Below are 18,172 nucleotides of genomic sequence, written 5' to 3' on the forward strand. Positions count from 1 at the left end.
ATTCTTGGTTAGCTCAATTGGCTGAAGCACTCAGAGGTGTCATTTTGCCCAGGGATCTCTGTCACAAATTTCTGCTGCTAGCAGAGGCAAATACAGTAAGAGGAATAGAGACATGTGGAATTCTCTGTGGAAAACTGGTACAGTTTAACACTTGGATTTGTATGGGGAAAGATGTATTTGATAGTACTGTATTATCCTGTGATGCATTGATTTCAGAGCAAAAGCAGATGTAAATGATTAGTCTTTAATGTAATGAACTTCATATTATAACCTGAGTGGTCACTTCAGCATTGTGGGCTTGCTTCATTGGGGGAAATATCTGACCAAAGTACACTGCTACTGTTATAAAATGTAGCACTTTTTCAGCATGCTGTACAATACAGGCTTTTTCGAGTACTTTCTCTGGCATTCATCTAAGGTAAGTGAGGTTTAGTTACAGGACAATGAAATATAAAGACTGCCAGAATCCACTGGAGTCATCAAATTCATAGTGGCACAACAGAAAAAGAAGAAAATCCCCACATCAAGCTGCAGAACATCTGATTTTCAGGGTGGTTTTTTTTCCTTTGACCTAGATAACACTTAATGTCCTTTCCCAGCAGGGAAGGATGTCATGGCTGATGCTTGCATACAAAGAATTTGAAAGATGATCCCAAGTGTATTTGAATTGTAGAAAGAGAAAGAATAGCAACAGCAATCATGTTCCAAGTTTCACATAAAATAATTGCAGCATTCTCAAACCTCTTTTATATGTTTTTTATTATTTTAAAGGACAATCTTTTCACACTGAAAACATTTAAATACAACAAACGTGTGTTGTGACTGATACTACCCTGTATGTTTCCATGATAAAATGCTAAGGCATATTTTCAGGTGCAGTGTGTCAGTAGAGCTGTGCTGGAATCAGTGGAGCTATACTGTTTTGTTTTAGCTGATAGGCTGACATCTTTCAGATCCTGATTCAGCGTTTACTCATCAGCTAGTTTGTTCCACTCTAAGTCAATGTTTGTTTTACAGACACATAATGAATTTACTATTACACATGTAATAGTGCCAAAGCAAACTTCAGGACCAGACTACTGTGACATGGAGAATGTGGAAGAATTGTTTGGCATTCAGGATCAGTATGATCTCCTCACTTTGGGATGGATCCATGTATGTATGACTCATACATTTTGGCTTTTCTATATTGGCTCTACATACTTGTGAAAAAAAAACAACCCAGAAATATCCTAAAGAAACAGCTGGAAGAATCCAAATTAATTTGCTTACTTAATTCTAATTGTAGTAATGTAAGTGAGCACTAATGCTCTCCACAGAGGAGTATTTCTTAATGCAATTGAGGCATCCTGTTGACACAATGGGTCTGCTATCACTAGTGCAACTTTTGTTTGTGTGGATTTAGGCATATTTTATTACTTTCTAATGCCATATTCAAAAGTTGAGGGGAGTATTGTCTTGTTTAAACTTTATATTAGTTTCACTCCTAATGATTTTTGACAAGCAAGTCATTTGCCTTTGTCTTGTGCTTCTTCATTACACCTTTTCCCCACCATGATCAGAAAAATTGCTTGTATATCTGGTTGTGAATGTACCTCCATGAATCCCAACCTGAAAAGCCACCCTAACAATATAGTCTGGACTAATAGGAGCTTAAGAAACCAAGCTGGAGAAGTACTGATGCTTTCACTTGTTACAAATTATTCCTCCTTCTTGAATGTATGTCAACCTTGGTTTGTAAGAAATACTTCATGATGTTGTTTTCCCTTTCTTTCTGTAGACACATCCAACACAAACTGCATTCTTATCCAGTGTTGATCTTCATACTCATTGTTCTTATCAGCTAATGTTGCCAGAGGCCATTGCAATTGTTTGTTCCCCAAAGCATAATGAGTGAGTTCTGATTTTTTTAAAGCAATATTTATATTGCGATATTTAGACTGTCAATATTTAGATTGCTCCTTGTCATAAACTTGATCAAATGCAAAGAGTACATGTCAACTGATACAAAAGGTATGCACATTGTGTGATGAGTTTGCTTTCTATAAGCTGTTTAAACTCGTGTATCAGTCAGTCTCTCTGCACAGTATTGTTTCTGGCTTCTCTCTCCCCTTCCCAGACCCAGATTTTATTTATTTTTATATTCTGCCCCGCTAATTAGTCCAGTCTTCTGGCGTCCTCATTGCCAGTGCTCTGCCACAGACCTATTGCATTCTGTTTGATGAAGGAAGTGGAGGGAGGTTAGACATTTCTTTAGGATGATATGAGAATTACAGTTTGTGAAGCAGAAGGATGAAGATCACAATTTTGATAATAAGGGTCTATTTATGTCTTTCATAAAATGCAAACAGTATGTATCTGGAAAAAGATGGAACTGTGTAAATATTAATGTGAAGATTTATAATGGAACTGGTTCCCTAGAGGCGGTGTGAAGTCTACATCCGTGGAGATACTCAAAACCTGACTGGACATGGTCCTGTCAACCTGCTCAAGGCAATTCTGCCAGAGCAGGGGGGATGGAGCAGGCAATCTCCAGATGCTCCTTCCAATCTCAACAATTTTGTGATTCTTCTTTGGTGTGTTTGGCATTTCAAGGCGCCAGGGTGAACTCCGTTGTTTAGATAGTCAATCCTTCAGACCTTGTTTCTGGCCTTCTGCCTCCATAGAATACTTCTATGAATCCTGTCCTGGTTGCTTAACTTGCAATATGGGCCATTCAAGTAGCAGAGCTGTGAATACAGACTGAGTGGCAAGTGCACAAGCACTAGGCTTTGTAATTTGTAACCATGTGCATGCCTGCATATCTTTTCAAATTTCTGATCTTCCCAACTTCTTTCAGAGTTTATGCTGATATCCTGTAACTGACTCTAACCCATTACTCTTATCTGTAACATTTATTATCAGGTGCTATCCTGTAGTTAATAGGTTATTTTCTTTACAGAAGGGTGGGTTTTCTAATGTTTTATTCAATACCTGAAGCGTTAGATCACGCATGTGCAGCAGTGCATTTTCTAATGCTTTGTATTATGTGATTACCTAAAAGAGTGGGAAAGATGTATATCCCTGCTAGTCGTTTACATGGCTAGCTTAAGGGCTCTTCTCTTTTAAGTTGCCCTGGGTGAAATGCAATCCTGGTTTGTATCCATTCCTTTATGAACTAGCCTTTGTCAGTAGTAGGCTAACCTGCCTAATGGGAATAGCACACAGTACTTTTCACCCCTTCCACACATTATCTCTCCCTTTACAGGAGCACAACTCCCCTTGATTTCAAATTCAAGTCATTCTGGGCTCCTGTGTATGAAAAGTCACCAAGTAACTATTCTGTTGTCCTTCTCTTAAGCTAAGCAACTTGTATGTGAAACCTTGGATGTGTATTGTAGGAGCAGTGTGTAACAAGAGTTTCACGTTTTGCTTTCCAGCACTGGCATCTTCAGACTTACTAATGCTGGTATGCTAGAAGTTTCTGCTTGTAAAAAGAAGGGTTTCCACCCACATACAAAGGACCCGAGGTTATTTAATGTAAGTATATAATCTAACGTGGTTTTGACTATTCAAATTCTTGCCCATGGTTCTGCTGCAAACAGAAATTACATGTGCCTGAGATTAGGTTTCTTAATAGTTTTCCCTCTGTTTTAATAATTCATTACCCTTAGTTCACTGACCAAGGCAGACATCAGAAGACTACTTAAGCAGTCAAGAGCAGCCAGGAAACAAGCATTACATGCTGTCATTCACATGGTGGCTAACGAGAGGCAGTTACCATCAGTCACTACTTTTACCTGCTTGCAGGAGGAGCAAGAGCCACATTTTCAAATGGGAATTATTCCTGAGCTCTGTCAGTTTTTAAACAAAGAATCAGCTCATTTCTCTGACTGTAGTCTCCTAATAGAAAATCTCAGCTGCTAAAAATGTAGCTATGAAGGTTAAGCATTATTTCCTGCATTGTCCATCACTTTCCCCTGACATTCTCATAAGACTTTCTCAGTAACTACACTATCTTTTGATCTTATTTCATAGTATACTGTGAAATGGCTGAACAGTACAGTCAGTCAGAATTGTCTTCCAGATAACAGTGACATTTCTGATAAGTCTTTACCCTTGAATAATTAAGGGCTTGAGTTTTTTTAATGGGGCTCACTTCAAATACAGAAGCATGTCATACAGTTCAAAATCAAATGGTCAAATGCAGAGAAGTAATGCTGACAGACATTGGAAATTACTTTCTTGTTGGACTCTCCTCAAAAGGAGAGGTCAGGGTTCTTTGTCTTGTTCTGTTCTTTTATCATTGATTGTAGTGATAATGAAAAGGTTGTCCAACTCCAAAAAACTGTTAAGATATTTTGTTCCAGATGGGCTCTTTTCAGTGGACTTTTACAGACTTAGTTAGTTGATAAAGTTACTGACTGTTTTACTGCAACTGAGTTCTGTGAGTAATGGGTTGACTTCTTCTGCAGCCATGTACCCATGTGGTTGGGAAAGACATAAAGATAATTGTGCTGGATCTGAGGTGATACGGATGGATGATAGCGATGTTACTCTACAAAAGGCCAAACCAGAAAAGTGGATTCCTGTTTTTCCTACATTTTCAGAAAATTACTTTTATATTTATACATTTTAGATCGAATGGTTTGATATTTATTGCTCTAGCCTGTTTTGAAGTTTTGTTGCTCTGTCAAGATGGAGTTCAGTGGCATTACCCCTGAATCTGTAAACAAATCTCACCTATAAAATACAACAATAAAAAGAACTTCAAACAACTGTAGCTGTGTTGAAATAAGTAATGTTTCCTTTCTCACTTGCTGGCATTAATTGCCTTCTGAGAATTAGATATTTTTAACAGTGGTTGGCCTTTTTGTGACTTCCAGCTCTGTACATCTCTTAACTGCTTCAGTGAAGTTACATTATATGTAGTAGAGGCAAATACAACAGTTTGGGTGATTATTCATCCTTTTCCCCATTCCAACTTTGTATCGTTCAAGTTTCAGCTATGTTATTAAGCAGAAGATACTTTGGAAAACACAAGTCTTTTACCTGAGAGCTGACCCTCATCACATCCTGGGATAGCAGAGATTCATCAGAGTGCCTCGGACAAGGGACTTTTCCAGCAATCCTCCAGTAGAAACTTTAATTTGAAAGCAACTTCTTATCCTGAAAAGGATTCCCTGATCTATCTAGAGTTAGAGAAAAAGACCTAGATAGAGTTAGAAGGAAAAACCATACGAAGTTATTTGCTTTTACAAGAGTTTATTTAGTAACTGTTCCAAGAACCTAGATGACCTATACTTTAAATAATAAGGTTAGTACCAAGGAATTTGCAACACGTGCTAACAGTCAGAAGCTGGACAAGATCTGGAACCCTGGGGTTATGCAGACATGGTAAATAACAGGTGCTGTTGCAAAGAGCGTACAGTTTGAAAGATAACAGGTAACAGGCAAGTAAGATAAACTACTGAGTTTAGAGAGGAAAATAGGTTAACAAAAATAAATAGCATCCTTTATCCTGAACTCTAATGAATACAGATTGCGGCAAGTTCCTTAGAAATGACCTTGGCCAGGTCTGTCTCAGTGAATTATTTGTTCATATATATAACTTTAAGACAGTATTACTGGCTTCAGCTTCTATGCATATACTTCTAGTTGACTATCAGTTTTGATGTATTTAAGGTTATAAATGGAATCAGAAAAAAATCACAGAAAAAGTCTAAATTATTTTAGCTACTTTGATTACATTACTCACCCCCACCCAAAAAAGTTCTGAAGAGAAAGTGTATTAAGCCAGCTTAATTTACCCTTTAGACCTTGCTAGAAACACAACATAAAAATAATAGGCTGCACTCATCCTGAGGGCATAAAATAGAAAGTATATATTCAACCTAGTATTAGTGTTTAGATATGCTCCCAAAGGAACAGGTTTTGTTTCTTTAAAGAAAACACAGAAATGCTGTGCTAGGCATTGTACACCTCTGTATACCATGCACTGTAACAAATCAGCTTTTCCAGCATGACAGCTGTGAGTTAAGTGGTGTGGGTAGGCAATATTTCTGGATAGAGCAGATAGATACAAAGCAGGGTGCCCATGCTCTTCATGATACCAAAGAGATGCTTTGCTACTGCCCAGAACTTTGGAAAAATCACAACTGGTTCTGTTTGCAGATTAAAAATGTTTTCCGAGGCTAATCTTTGAGAACATGCTGCTGAGAGGTGAGCATTTTCTGGCATTGGTATCACTGAGCTAAAGTTACCACCTTTTCTACCAAGCTCAATAGAGTGTAGTAACAAATTCACGTCACAAGGTGGAGCTTCAAACCAGCTCTAATAGCATCTCCACGCATGCACAGTTTGGCTTTTGTTTTGTTTTAAATAGGAGCAGCAATTTCAAAGCATATTTAGAATTTATTAAAAAAAATACACAGTATCCAATTAATTAGGTGAATTGCGATGAAGGTTTTATGGAATGAAATGATCAGAATGTATTTTCCTGAATACATTCACACTAAGGAGACATATAAAGATAAAGCAATTTAAAAGCATTTGCGGTGAACAATGGATGGCCCAGCTTCATCATATTCCTGTTTGCTGATCCACATCTGCTGGAAAGTAGACAGGGAGGCAAGAATAGAACCTCCAATCCAGACGGAGTACTTGCGTTCAGGAGGAGCAATGATCTGTTTAAGAAATAAAAACATTAAGTGCAACTGTCTACTGTGATAGAACACATATGTTATACAAAAATATTAAAGCACTGATATGTGATACAAACAAAAACACTGCATACATGCTAGTGCCATCCCTGACCTTACAGCTAGCCATTGCTGCAAGCAGTAGAGTTAAAAAATTGTTATCTAAGTCAATATCTTCAATTTCTCTGTTTAAATCAGCCTTCTCAGCAACCCCTATCCCTAGTGTATTTGTTCACCCATGGCTGCATATGATAAAAGGGAAAATAATTGCTCTGGCAATATAATGATAGTCCATGAGGGCTTGGAAAAATGTGTGACTTATGGAGCACTCTCATTGGTATAGCTGATAAAATGTTTATAAAGCAAATAATAGAAGATTTGAAGCAGCAGAAGGAACATTGGTCTGTCAGAGTCATCTTCTTTTTTGGACTTGTAGGCCAAGGACAATTCCAGCATTTCCTCTCTCCCACATCCATCAGACAAAAAAGAGCTTAAGAAGCTCACATATAACCCCAGAGAAAAATTTATGCTGATGGGTCCATGCTATTCTTCTTTGGCCATGTTAGGGCAGTTGACAGAACTCATCATAAACAAGAGAGGAGAGAAGGCTCTCTTCTTTCAGCACCAAAGTTACCAGGTAGCAATTATTTGCTAGACAATCCAGACATGATTCAAAATCTGTTAAAAGCATTTCCTTTGTAAAGTGTTTTTGTGTTTCTCTAGATCTTTGAGGACTTTGTAAATGCCAAATCATACAGTCTCCAAATGACTGCACCTTACATACCTTGATCTTCATAGTGCTAGGAGCCAGAGCAGTGATTTCCTTCTGCATCCTGTCTGCAATACCCGGGTACATTGTGGTGCCTCCAGACAGCACGTTGTTGGCATACAGATCCTTTCTGATGTCTATGTCGCATTTCATGATGCTGTTGTAAGTGGTTTCATGAATGCCAGCAGACTCCATGCCTGGGGAAAGGTTCAGAAGAACACTGAGGAAGCAACTCCAGACAGAGACTTAAAATTGTTTACAGAACTGACAACACAAACTTTAGTGTCTCTTTGGAAGACATCAGTCTTCAGAGCTTTGGAAATCTGAAATGTCATTCTGCAGTAGCCTATATTATTTGCTGAAGAGTTCCTTGGCATACAGCTCTCCTCTTCCCCTGACGCAACTCCTCTTTATAAAGAAAACTGGGGGTGTGGAATAGTAAAGTTTCCACTAGGCTTTCACAGGCAATCACAATTATCCTAAGAATTCCTTATATGGTTTTGGAATAATTCTGGGTTGTTTTTTTTTCTTTTTAAATTAAGCCAGTTCAGAGACAGAACAGTCAAAATATGTCCTAATACTTCTAAGTATGCAACGACTTTATTTATTTCTAAGCTGAAATTCTGCTGATTGGCAGGACCAACATGGATTTTCTGTGTGACCTAGTTGCAAGTGTGCCTTCACGGGTGCTGATAGCATGGCATTGTCTTGGCTCTGCTCTGAAAATGTGATGAACCATGGATTCAGGATTTGGAGCAGTCGCTTGGAAAAATAAAAGTAGGGCTTCTGCCTGCCCTTCCACTACCCTCCCTGCCCGAGCAAGCACATTCAAACATGCAAAATGGCACAAGCCCAATGCCAGAAGCCAGGAATAAACATTGAGGGTTTATTTTGGGAAAGCATTTTGTCTAATTGTTTGACATGAAGTTCTTTACACCATATGAATAGTGCTGTTCTGATAGATTATTTTATAATAGGTGCTAGGACAGACTTGTGTATAGGTCTGCGTGAGTTAGCAATGGCACACAATCAAAGAGAAACAGGGACGTGATATTTATGTGCAGTTTACCAAGGCAGAACAGTCATTCAACCTACCAATGAAAGATGGCTGGAAGAGAGTCTCTGGGCAGCGGAAGCGTTCGTTTCCAATGGTGATCACCTGACCATCAGGAAGCTCATAGCTTTTTTCCAGAGAGGAGGAAGATGCAGCAGTGGCCATCTCATTTTCAAAGTCCAGGGCCACGTAACACAGCTTCTCCTTGATGTCACGGACAATTTCACGCTCCGCTGTCAAGACGATTCAGTCTTTAGAATAGCATTCAGGAAGGACCCAAACATGCTGACAACTTGTGCTCTTTCATCCTCTAACACCCTCCGCATTTTTTAAACAAATTCTTTGCTAGTCTTGCAAGAGTCTTTCATGCTGGAATCCTTCTCATGCCTATTCAACTGCAGAACCACTGCTAGTCCTTCTACTAAGGACACTAGAAACATTGCACATTAAGAACTCTCCTCTCAGTCAGTGGCATGTCCTTACCAGTGGTCACAAAGGAGTATCCACGTTCCGTCAGGATTTTCATGAGGTAGTCTGTCAGGTCACGGCCAGCCAGGTCCAGACGCATGATGGCGTGTGGCAGGGCATAGCCTTCATAAATTGGCACATTGTGGGTGACCCCATCCCCAGAGTCAAGCACAATCCCTGTGAGAAGATACCACAAGGTTCATTCCCAGGCATGCATCAACACACATAACTCTTTCAAATGTCTACATCATGTTCCCCAGGGACCTACCTGTGGTACGTCCAGAAGCATAGAGGGACAGAACGGCTTGAATAGCTACATACATGGCTGGCACATTGAACGTCTCAAACATAATCTGAAATGCAATTAAAATAATTGTCTTAATACTAGGAGGTTTAGCTCACTTGAAGCAATTTACTGAAAGAGAGGCAGAATACAAGATTTTCAGATTTCTCAGTGGTTGGTAATAACAAGGAAGGAAAATACAAAAATCCAAAAATATTTGCCCAATAAGACATCTCCCTCTATTTGGCCTACATCTTTAACGTATTAATATAGACACATGCACATATTAAAGATAATTTTGCAATATGACTGGGCATAAAACCAGATTAAGATGACAAAGTTTGGACAGACTGAAGTACTCACATTCAAAGTGGATACACTAATTTTCTACAGTAAATGTAATAATATGTAAATATGACAGGTGGTCACTATGCTCTTTCTATCTTCCATAACTAGGAGAGACAGACTACTGGACAGCATGACTGATTGAATCACAAAGTTGGATTATTCCATAGCTTTAGTGTGAGCTTACCTGGGTCATCTTCTCACGGTTGGCTTTGGGATTCAATGGTGCTTCAGTCAGCAGAGTTGGGTGTTCTTCAGGTGCAACCCGGAGTTCATTGTAGAAAGAGTGATGCCAGATCTGAGGATAATGGGAGAAGCCAAAGGAAAGAAACACCATCAGCCAGCAGCTCAGAATCCCTTCCAGATACGTACTGTGCTCTGCCCTAGATATAGGCAGAGCATGTTTCCCATGCAGTTTTTCTTACTGCCTTCATAAAGATTACCAGAGCAACTGTAGAAAGAAAAGCGCTATCCTCAGGTTTTAACAGCCAGTAATATGACTTTACAGACACATAAGTTAATGAAAATGAATGTTACTCTTACAGTAGAAGAGACAGAGCAGGACAGACTTGGTTCCAGCAATGCTATTGCAATAATGATTGAAAGTGAAACAGTTCCAGAACAATTCCAGAATATATGCAGAGTTCAATAGATAATGGGTCTCTTGACAGTTTCATCTTTTGGTTTGTAGAGGCCAACCCAAGATTTCACAAAAAGAAATGAAAGTAAATGGTTTGTGAGGCTGAAAGTCTACATGTATTTATCACCTCCATGACTCAGTCCTACAAGCTATAAAAATCTGAGGCCATGTGGACTGCAATGAGAAGTAAAAGCCAAGATGTTTTTGCTAAGCTTGTTTTTGAACTGGTAGTGATTAGGGATCAGTTAATATGTTTGGCATCTACAAGATTTTGCTTTCAAATAAAAATCTACAATACTGCGAGGCTCAGGGAGTAGTGTGTGACTCAACACACTTGCAATGTGTTGTGATGCCCTGACTGTTCCAAATAGCCCTATTAGCACAGCACAACATTAAATGGGGATACCATTTTAGAATCATAGAAATTATATAATCTGTGCAGACTATTACTAGAAACATGGTTCTAGAAGCCTTTTATCCAAGTACTGGCTCTGGAATGCTGAAACAGATGCATTGCATTACAATATTGCTAGTCTTTCAAGCATTAAAAGTATGTGTTTAAGCAGTGCCTTCACATCAGAGTCACATACATGTTTTGCATTTTTACAGAAACAAGATACCTTCTTAAATTCCATTTTCTTACTAGCAAATCAACATAGTCCTTTTCTTTCTTTCCTCCCGTTTCCTTCTCCCTGCCCCACCCTCCCCAAGCAATTAGCAGAGATCGGACTGCAGTAAAAACTCCCAGTAACTATTTTCACCCCTAGTGATACTCCAGCTTTAGATGTAAGTTAACCTTAGCTGTTAACAAGCTTCTCATTAAACCATACTGGATAGCACGACACTTTCATCTAAATTTTAGTGGGTACTCTGTAAACATTTGGGTTAAGTAGTTTTGTTCACCAGTGATACACATCGACTTTACAAAGCTGAAATACCTTCTCCATGTCATCCCAGTTTGTAATGATGCCATGTTCTATCGGGTATTTCAAGGTCAGGATTCCTCTCTTGCTTTGAGCCTCGTCACCTACGTAGCTGTCTTTCTGACCCATACCAACCATCACACCCTGTAAAATAATACAAATGGAGTTACTCTCTCAGGGAGAAATGTCACAAAGTAGACAGAACATTAGCTGTGAAATAAATCCAGTTGCCAGTTATATTAGTTACAGCATACTTTATGAATACTAACAAATGGAGAAATATTTGTTGTTCTTAAATTGCCAATATTAAATGTTCAGTTCACTTAAATCTCTGCAGTTTGTGCTTCCACTATAGTTTAAGCAGAACAAGTATAATATTACATGCATCAAGATAAAGTGGGAAAATAGAGTTGTTTTAATGTTCATTATTATTTAGGGGTGAACCATCTGTTCAACTATAATAAAATGGAGTAAAAGCAGAAAGTGATACTGTGCCATCTAAAGGTCAAGATGGAGTGATACACTTTACATTTCTCAAAGCTTAAGTTTCAGCATTTTTAAATCTCCTTTTTGAACACTCCAATACTCTCACTACAGACAGACAATTTAAATCTACTGGTACAGGTTTCATTTTAGGTATTTTCATGGATCCTGTAGAAATGCTCAAAGGACCAGATGCTGGAAAATACTCTGGATATACACTGGTCTCTGTGTTAAAGTCAGAAACAGTGAAAAAATTATTTAGTATATAGTAGGATGCTTTGAGTGCATGATGCTCCTATCAAAACCTATTCATTACAGACTCCAAACCCTGGCATCTCTAACTCTCTGTCTAAAAAACAGGCATCCTGGATTTGCAATTTTTGATAGGAAGATCCTTCCTTCAGGGCACTATCTGTGATACGTGATCAGAAAGGAAAGGTTCTAGATATCTGTAATTGTTTCCACTGTGACTGTATGGCTTGGTTTTGGGCACTTAATATAATTCACACTAGCTACAGAAGATGGCATCTGAATACACTTTTTAATTATGCTAATGCTCAGAGGCCTCAATTAGCTCTCCAACCCTAGCTTCTATGCCCAAAGGCAGATATTTCTCCAGTCCTGAAGAATTTAAAATGCACTTGCTGTGTATATAAAGTGCCACATCTCACTACCAGCTTTTCTCTTTCCACCAGGGCCTTGGGTGACAAGGAAGTAAGTAGGTGGATCTGCTAATTATATGGATTAGTTTGTTGTGGCCTAGCCAAGCTGTTCTAGTTCATGCTAATGATGATCTGTCTCATAAGCTCTCTATATTTAACAGCTAAGATAATAACTTGTTTTAATATTTTGCAAAGGACAAGTAGAATGCATCATATACTCAAATGTAAACTCTTAAGCCAAAGAAACTCAATCTTAGACAAGTGCCCATTTGTGATATAGCTAACTGAAAAAAGTCAGGATGGTTAGTAGGAAGCTGACTGAAAACTTCTCCTTCTTCCTTTAGTTCTTCACACATCACCTATCATGAGCTTTAAGAGCAGTCAGAATTTCCAGATGTTTCTGTGTCAGCCTTATTTGGGTTTTTGGGTTGGTTTTATTTCAAACTAGCTTTACTCTCCAAGTTCTCTGGGTGTTTCAAAATTAAGGGACAGAGAAAAGACAGCATAGAAAGGAGTGAAAAATCTGAGAAGATTCCTCTCACAAAGCAAGAGACCTGCTTTGACTGAGATGAGTGCACTGCTGGACTCATTTTTCCTGGAAATACTGTGTTACATAGATCATTCCAGGCTGGACTAGCCCCAGACACAGGAAAATGTGGTCCTAGGGTGTAGAGCTTGGGACGAGACAGCAAAGCCTTCTATAAGCTAAGGAATAGCCAGAGTAGTTCATCACCTGGTGCCTGGGACGACCCACAATGGAAGGGAAAACTGCTCTTGGAGCATCATCCCCAGCGAAGCCAGCTTTGCAGAGCCCTGACCCATTGTCACAAACGAGTGCAGTGCTGTCCTCTTCCTCACACATCTTCTACGTCAGTGTCCTCTGGCCCACCAGACAGAAAACAGCCCTATGAAAACAGCAGGGAAAAATTTTTTAAAAAACCCACATGTACTCAGGTAGCAGACCCACCCTCGAAGACAGAGATGGATGTATGAAAGCAACCAGCACCAGCCAGGAGGGGTATGGCCCCACTCTGGCAATCACAAGGACTGCAGGACCACATGGGGGAATGGGCTTCCTTTCCAAAGTGTGAGAGGTTTCTGCCAAAGGGCTATGTGCACTAGAGATTATCCAGGGAATTCCAGAGGAGACTTCCAGCCCTGCAGCATGGGCAGAGAGATCAGGGAGCAGCAAATGTTTATCTAAATTTGGTCACAGAAATCCATGGCTGGGGGTGGGAGATAAAAGAGAATGCTGGACTGACAGCTGCAAAAACAAAGATCCATTCGTGTTGGATTCAGCACAACTTCTCCTGCTTTTCTATCACCCAGACAAAATCCTGACACGTGGAAAGCTGTCAAAGGTAAGAGCACTTCATCTTCCCCTTTCAGTCTTCCCAAAAACTAACGACATTAAATTCTGTGCATGTACCAAGGGTGTTTTCCTGATGCAGGTATTAACCCACTGGGTGAAGACTTACATTTACATTTTAAGTTTACATTTAACCTTTCAAAACCTTTCCAAATAAAACAGAAAAATAAAATAAAAATATTAAAAAAAAACCCAAGCCTTTTCCAGTCCTTCCCTAATCACTCAGAAAAAAAATAACACCTTTAAAATGAAGCCAGAGACAGTATGTGTTTTAAAAACAAGCCATGGCATATGTCCTTTCAGAATTTCAAAGCAGCTAATAAACTACATTTGTAGAGTGATGGAGCAATTTATGTTGGCTCCTTGTCTCAGTAAAAAGAAACTGTTTTCTTCCTTTGGCAATGGGAAGATAATATGAGTAATAAAAATGCTTTGAAGGCTTTGCATGAAAGTCAATTACAGAAACAATCACTGAATACCAGAACTCAAGAAGAACTATTTGCTTGCAATTTATAGCGTGGTAGGGAATCACTTGGCTCACTCCAAGCCCAGGCTTCCATGCAGAGTTCAACAAATTGCAATGTGTTAACAGCTAAAGGAGACAGCTGTCATCCACGAACCAGCTGGCTCTGCATGCAGCCTCCAAAACCTTCTGCCACAGGAATACTGGATGAAGTGGGAATGGGGTCAATGAGAGCCATGGCAAACAAGCAAGGCAGTCCAGAATCTGTTCAGCCTCTACAGTGGATGGAGCAAGCACAGACAGTTCTCCCAAATCCTTCATTTGAGATCCTCTGTCTCTCCCCAGCCAGGCAGCCACGAGACATGGCTGCAGTCCTGCTCCTGCAGGCTGCGTGGGCAGAGCTCTCAGGAGAAGACAAGGATAGGGAAATCCTAACTTTGTGTACTCCAGATATTTTATCATAATAAATGGGAAAGGAAAGTAGGTTGCAATTTTTTCATTTATTAAACTCCTGGGGAAACAGGCTCTTTATATTCAAGTATTTACTGAATGGAGTACAACTGTTATCTAACATGAATGAACAGGCTGGTTTGGACAAACCATTTCCTAATTAGGAAATAGGCTTTCCAGCCGTCTGTTTTTGGAACAGAGATTGAGGTCAGGGGGTTTGCTCAAACCAATGCAGTTAATGCAATGCCAAAAATCACTGGGGGGAGGGAAAAGAAGGGGGCAGGAAAGGCTACGTTTCTGAGCTTAGTGGACTCTAAATGAAAACCATATTTAGTAATAAAACACAAAAAGTTGAAAAATCAGACAGGGTGCTCTGCTGCCAACCAGTGAGTTACAGCTCAGGACTGCCACGGCATGCAATAGCAACATCTTAGAGTAGCAAATGTCACTGAATACTTGGAAGAAAGGAAATTTTTCTCCCAAATAATCCATAGTCTTAAGCTTCTTTCTTCTCCCTACTTCACATCTAGGTATAATAAATCACCCCACCAATCTCCACAACAAACGATGAAGGAAAGTCCAGCTCCACAAGAAGTGCTATGTGTAGCATGTAGCCTGTTCCTTAATGAAATGTTTGGCATTTTACAGACCAGTAGTTTCACATACAAAGACAAGGATGAATACACATGCATCTCATTTTATCCTATTAGACACTGCTAATTTGCACACTTCCAGCTGTTCTTGCAGTCACGTTCCCAAAACACTCATGCCAACTTACACTGGGTTAACAGCACTGAAGCAAATCTGCTAAGAAACATCACTACATACCCCTGCAAGAACTCTGTTCTGTCCCAGACTAACACCTCAAGGTCACATGGGTTCTTTTAAACCTGAATATAGGTGCAATTCCAGCTGTGGCATTACACAAACTGTTTCTTTACACAATTGCTGAAGTGCTGGTGGAATCAGCAAAATTATTAGGTAGAACTTTTCTTTCCCTTTCAGAAGTGCTATAAAATAAAGACAACTCAGTATAGATACTATAAGCATTTTATGAACTCAATTCTAATAAAGTTTGCTTAAGCAAACTACAGTGCAGCAGTACATCCTCCTGAATAGCTTCCATTTGACATTATTTAATAGAAGTGCTCCAGCAATCTGTAAATCATGCTATTGGTTCCGTGCCACTTACCCTGACAGTGCTTGGCTGGGGATAGCTGCTCTGGGATGGTGCACTCTGTATCTGAAAGCTCTGAGGTTATATAGCCCCTTCAGTTCTTCTCCTCCCACTAGCCTCCCAAACAAGGAGCAGAGACAGACAGAGACAGAGTTGAAGTCTCTAACAAAACCATATAGGGACCTTAATACAAAAAACTCTAATCTGGGTGGCCAAGTGCCCTGGGTCTCTTCCACTGCATTCCAGTGTAGAGCTCATGAAACAGGAGGAGACTTTCAGCTGTGTAAGATAAACACTTTAAAACTTGAGGAGAGTTGCTGAAATACAGAGAGTCAGAGTGTGCCCACAACAGACATGCTCTGGAAGCAGGATCATGTGTTCAAACAAGAGAGGTCCAGGACTCCATAGTAACATCCAAGAGGCAGAATGAGAAATTGGAAGAGCAGACATTTATTTATAGCAGCGAAGGTTAAAGAAACACTTCGTTATCATTAAAGATTTTGATAAAAAAATTAAAATCTTGCTGGCCAGCTAAACACCTGCTCAGTTTTTCTACTAAAATCTTGGCATTTTATTTTATACTAAATATTGCTTATAGGCTTAAGGGTAATGAAAAAAGTACCTGCTGTTGTGTAGGGCTCACAGTGAAGTCTTTGAAGGTAGTGAAAATGTTCAAAGATTCTTATGATCCCCCCTGGTTTCCAATGGGTTACAATCCATTCTGTTTCTTTGACAGTCTATTTTCCAACCGTAGGACCTGAGGGCCCAACTTTACCCTACAGCTACTCCACTGATGATTTAGGCCTGTTCAGTCCTGAGAAGAGATGACTGAGAGGGAACCTTATTAATGTATACAAGTATCCAAAGGGGAGGTGCCAAGAAGATGGAACCAGGCTCTTCTCAGGGATGCAAACCAATAAAACAAGAGGCAATGGGCAGAAACTTATGCACAGGAAGTTCCACCTGAATATGAGGAATAATTTCTTTACTGTGTGAGTCACTGTGCACTGGAATAAATTGCCCAGAGAGGTTGTGGATTCTCTCTCACTGGAGATATTCAAGAACCATCTGGACACAATTCTGAGCCATGTGCTCTAGGATGGCCCTGCTTGAGCAGGGAGGTTGGACCAGATGAGCCACTGTGGTCCCTTTCAACCTAACTGATCCTGTGATTCTGATTCTGTGATGGTCACAGATCTGGACTGTCATAAACTCACATCTTAAATTGTTCATAATAAAGCTGATAATTTTATAATCTCACCTAGCTTTTCCACTGAATGTATTTTTAGCAAATAAAGCAAGGGTTCTCACTGTACAAGCTATTTTCAGCACAGGCCTGGATTTTTACAGCTGTAGCCAGCTGTTCTCTGGACAGGCATCTAGTAAAGCATCCCTTTGATAGTGAACAACATTCTGTCATCAAGTTTGTACAAAAGACCAGAAATCAGCATCTCTAAACTCCAGTACTGAACCTTACAAATTCAAAACTGTTCCAAGCACACAAGCCAAGAAAGATGTGAGAATCCAAGCAACATCCTTACTTTGTGAGTCCTGTTACAATTGGGAGAGGTATCACGTACTTGCTGCCTCATTGAGGAGTGTTATGGCAAGAAAATCTCCTATAAAACCAATGGGAGTTTTTCTGAAGTGAAAATTTAAGGAATAAGCTACAAGAAGAGATAGCAGATAGGCAGAATTATGGATTGAAGACCAAAAGGAATTTAACTTTTAAGGAAAGGAACTTTTAAGGAATGTAAATGGCTTGGAGAGTCAGAAACAGAAGCTAACAAGTGTTGGAACATGAGCCATGCAAAAGCTATTTATTATTTCACTTCCAGCATCCAGGCAGAGATACTAAAGACAGAAAGAAAAAAAGGGAAAAAAAAGGAAAAAATCACAGCAAGGTAAACAACCTAAACTAGAGGATCTAAACAGGCCCTTTTTTGCATATCTCCAACAGACACCAAAAGACAGCCAATACCAAATTCTTTGTTTTCAAACAACACTCAATAACAAAACTGAGAAAACTTGCATATCTCATATAGACCATATGGGAGTTCAGGGAACTTGAGTCAAGGGGAAAGAGAATTTCACACAGCAGTACCCTTCAGTGCAGTATCATGTCTGATTTTGATACATGCATCAATTACCTCCTAAATTAGAGGAAACACAATCCAAAGTTTTCAGAAACATCATCAACTACAACTCCTTGGAAACACCAAGACAGGGACAAAAATTCAAAAGAATCCAAACTTTTCACCTTACTGAGTAGAGGTTCACACTCTCAAAAAAGCTTATTGGTGATGATGCTGTAGCAGATACAGCACACATGAGATTGCAGAGCCAAGTAAACAACCCCTCTGTAGAAGTGGTACATCATTCACACCACAACTCAGCATAGCTAGA

The 18,172-nt window shown here is 39.5% G+C and overlaps 2 protein-coding genes across 3 annotated transcripts in view; one reads left to right on the plus strand and one right to left on the minus strand.

Annotated features, from left to right (window-relative positions):
• The window catches only part of STAMBPL1 (STAM binding protein-like 1), a 10,593-nt gene extending 5,838 nt beyond the window's left edge, over positions 1 to 4,755 (plus strand). The window contains exons 6-10 of the mRNA XM_009075659.1: positions 13 to 137; positions 1,018 to 1,155; positions 1,781 to 1,893; positions 3,420 to 3,519; positions 4,455 to 4,755. Of these exons, the coding sequence (XP_009073907.1) occupies positions 13 to 137; positions 1,018 to 1,155; positions 1,781 to 1,893; positions 3,420 to 3,519; positions 4,455 to 4,511 (533 nt within the window). The 3' untranslated portion in view covers positions 4,512 to 4,755. The remainder of the gene's footprint in view (positions 1 to 12; positions 138 to 1,017; positions 1,156 to 1,780; positions 1,894 to 3,419; positions 3,520 to 4,454) is intronic.
• Positions 4,756 to 6,373: 1,618 nt separating this feature from the next.
• Positions 6,374 to 15,833, minus strand: ACTA2 (actin, alpha 2, smooth muscle, aorta). 2 transcript variants are annotated; one of them, XM_009075660.1, is made up of 9 exons: positions 15,782 to 15,833; positions 13,041 to 13,212; positions 11,178 to 11,306; positions 9,787 to 9,897; positions 9,240 to 9,324; positions 8,987 to 9,148; positions 8,545 to 8,736; positions 7,465 to 7,646; positions 6,374 to 6,665 (listed from the first exon to the last, which is right to left on the minus strand). In XM_009075660.1, exons 2-9 carry the CDS (start codon positions 13,167 to 13,169, stop codon positions 6,522 to 6,524), a joined length of 1,134 nt encoding a protein of 377 aa, XP_009073908.1. In that variant the 5' UTR covers positions 13,170 to 13,212; positions 15,782 to 15,833; the 3' UTR covers positions 6,374 to 6,521. The 2 variants fall into 2 exon arrangements, with proteins under 2 accessions (XP_009073908.1, XP_009073909.1); XM_009075661.1 differs by lacking the exons at positions 11,178 to 11,306; positions 15,782 to 15,833 and having other exon boundaries at positions 13,041 to 13,169.
• Between the last annotated feature and the right edge of the window lie 2,339 nt (positions 15,834 to 18,172).

Source organism: Acanthisitta chloris, unplaced genomic scaffold, assembly GCF_000695815.1.
Source record: "Acanthisitta chloris isolate BGI_N310 unplaced genomic scaffold, ASM69581v1 scaffold5975, whole genome shotgun sequence".
NCBI lineage: Eukaryota > Metazoa > Chordata > Aves > Passeriformes > Acanthisittidae > Acanthisitta > Acanthisitta chloris.

Bases quoted from the DNA above. Each gene is read 5' to 3' on its own strand.
- ACTA2 (XM_009075660.1), bottom strand. From the start codon at position 13,169: ATGTGTGAGGAAGAGGACAGCACTGCACTCGTTTGTGACAATGGGTCA. The intron at 11,307-13,040 runs GTGATGAACTAC...ATTATTTTACAG, and splicing joins TGGGTCGTCCCAGGCACCAG to GGTGTGATGGTTGGTATGGG. The intron at 9,898-11,177 runs GTATTTCAGCTT...CATTATCCTCAG, and splicing joins ACTGGGATGACATGGAGAAG to ATCTGGCATCACTCTTTCTA.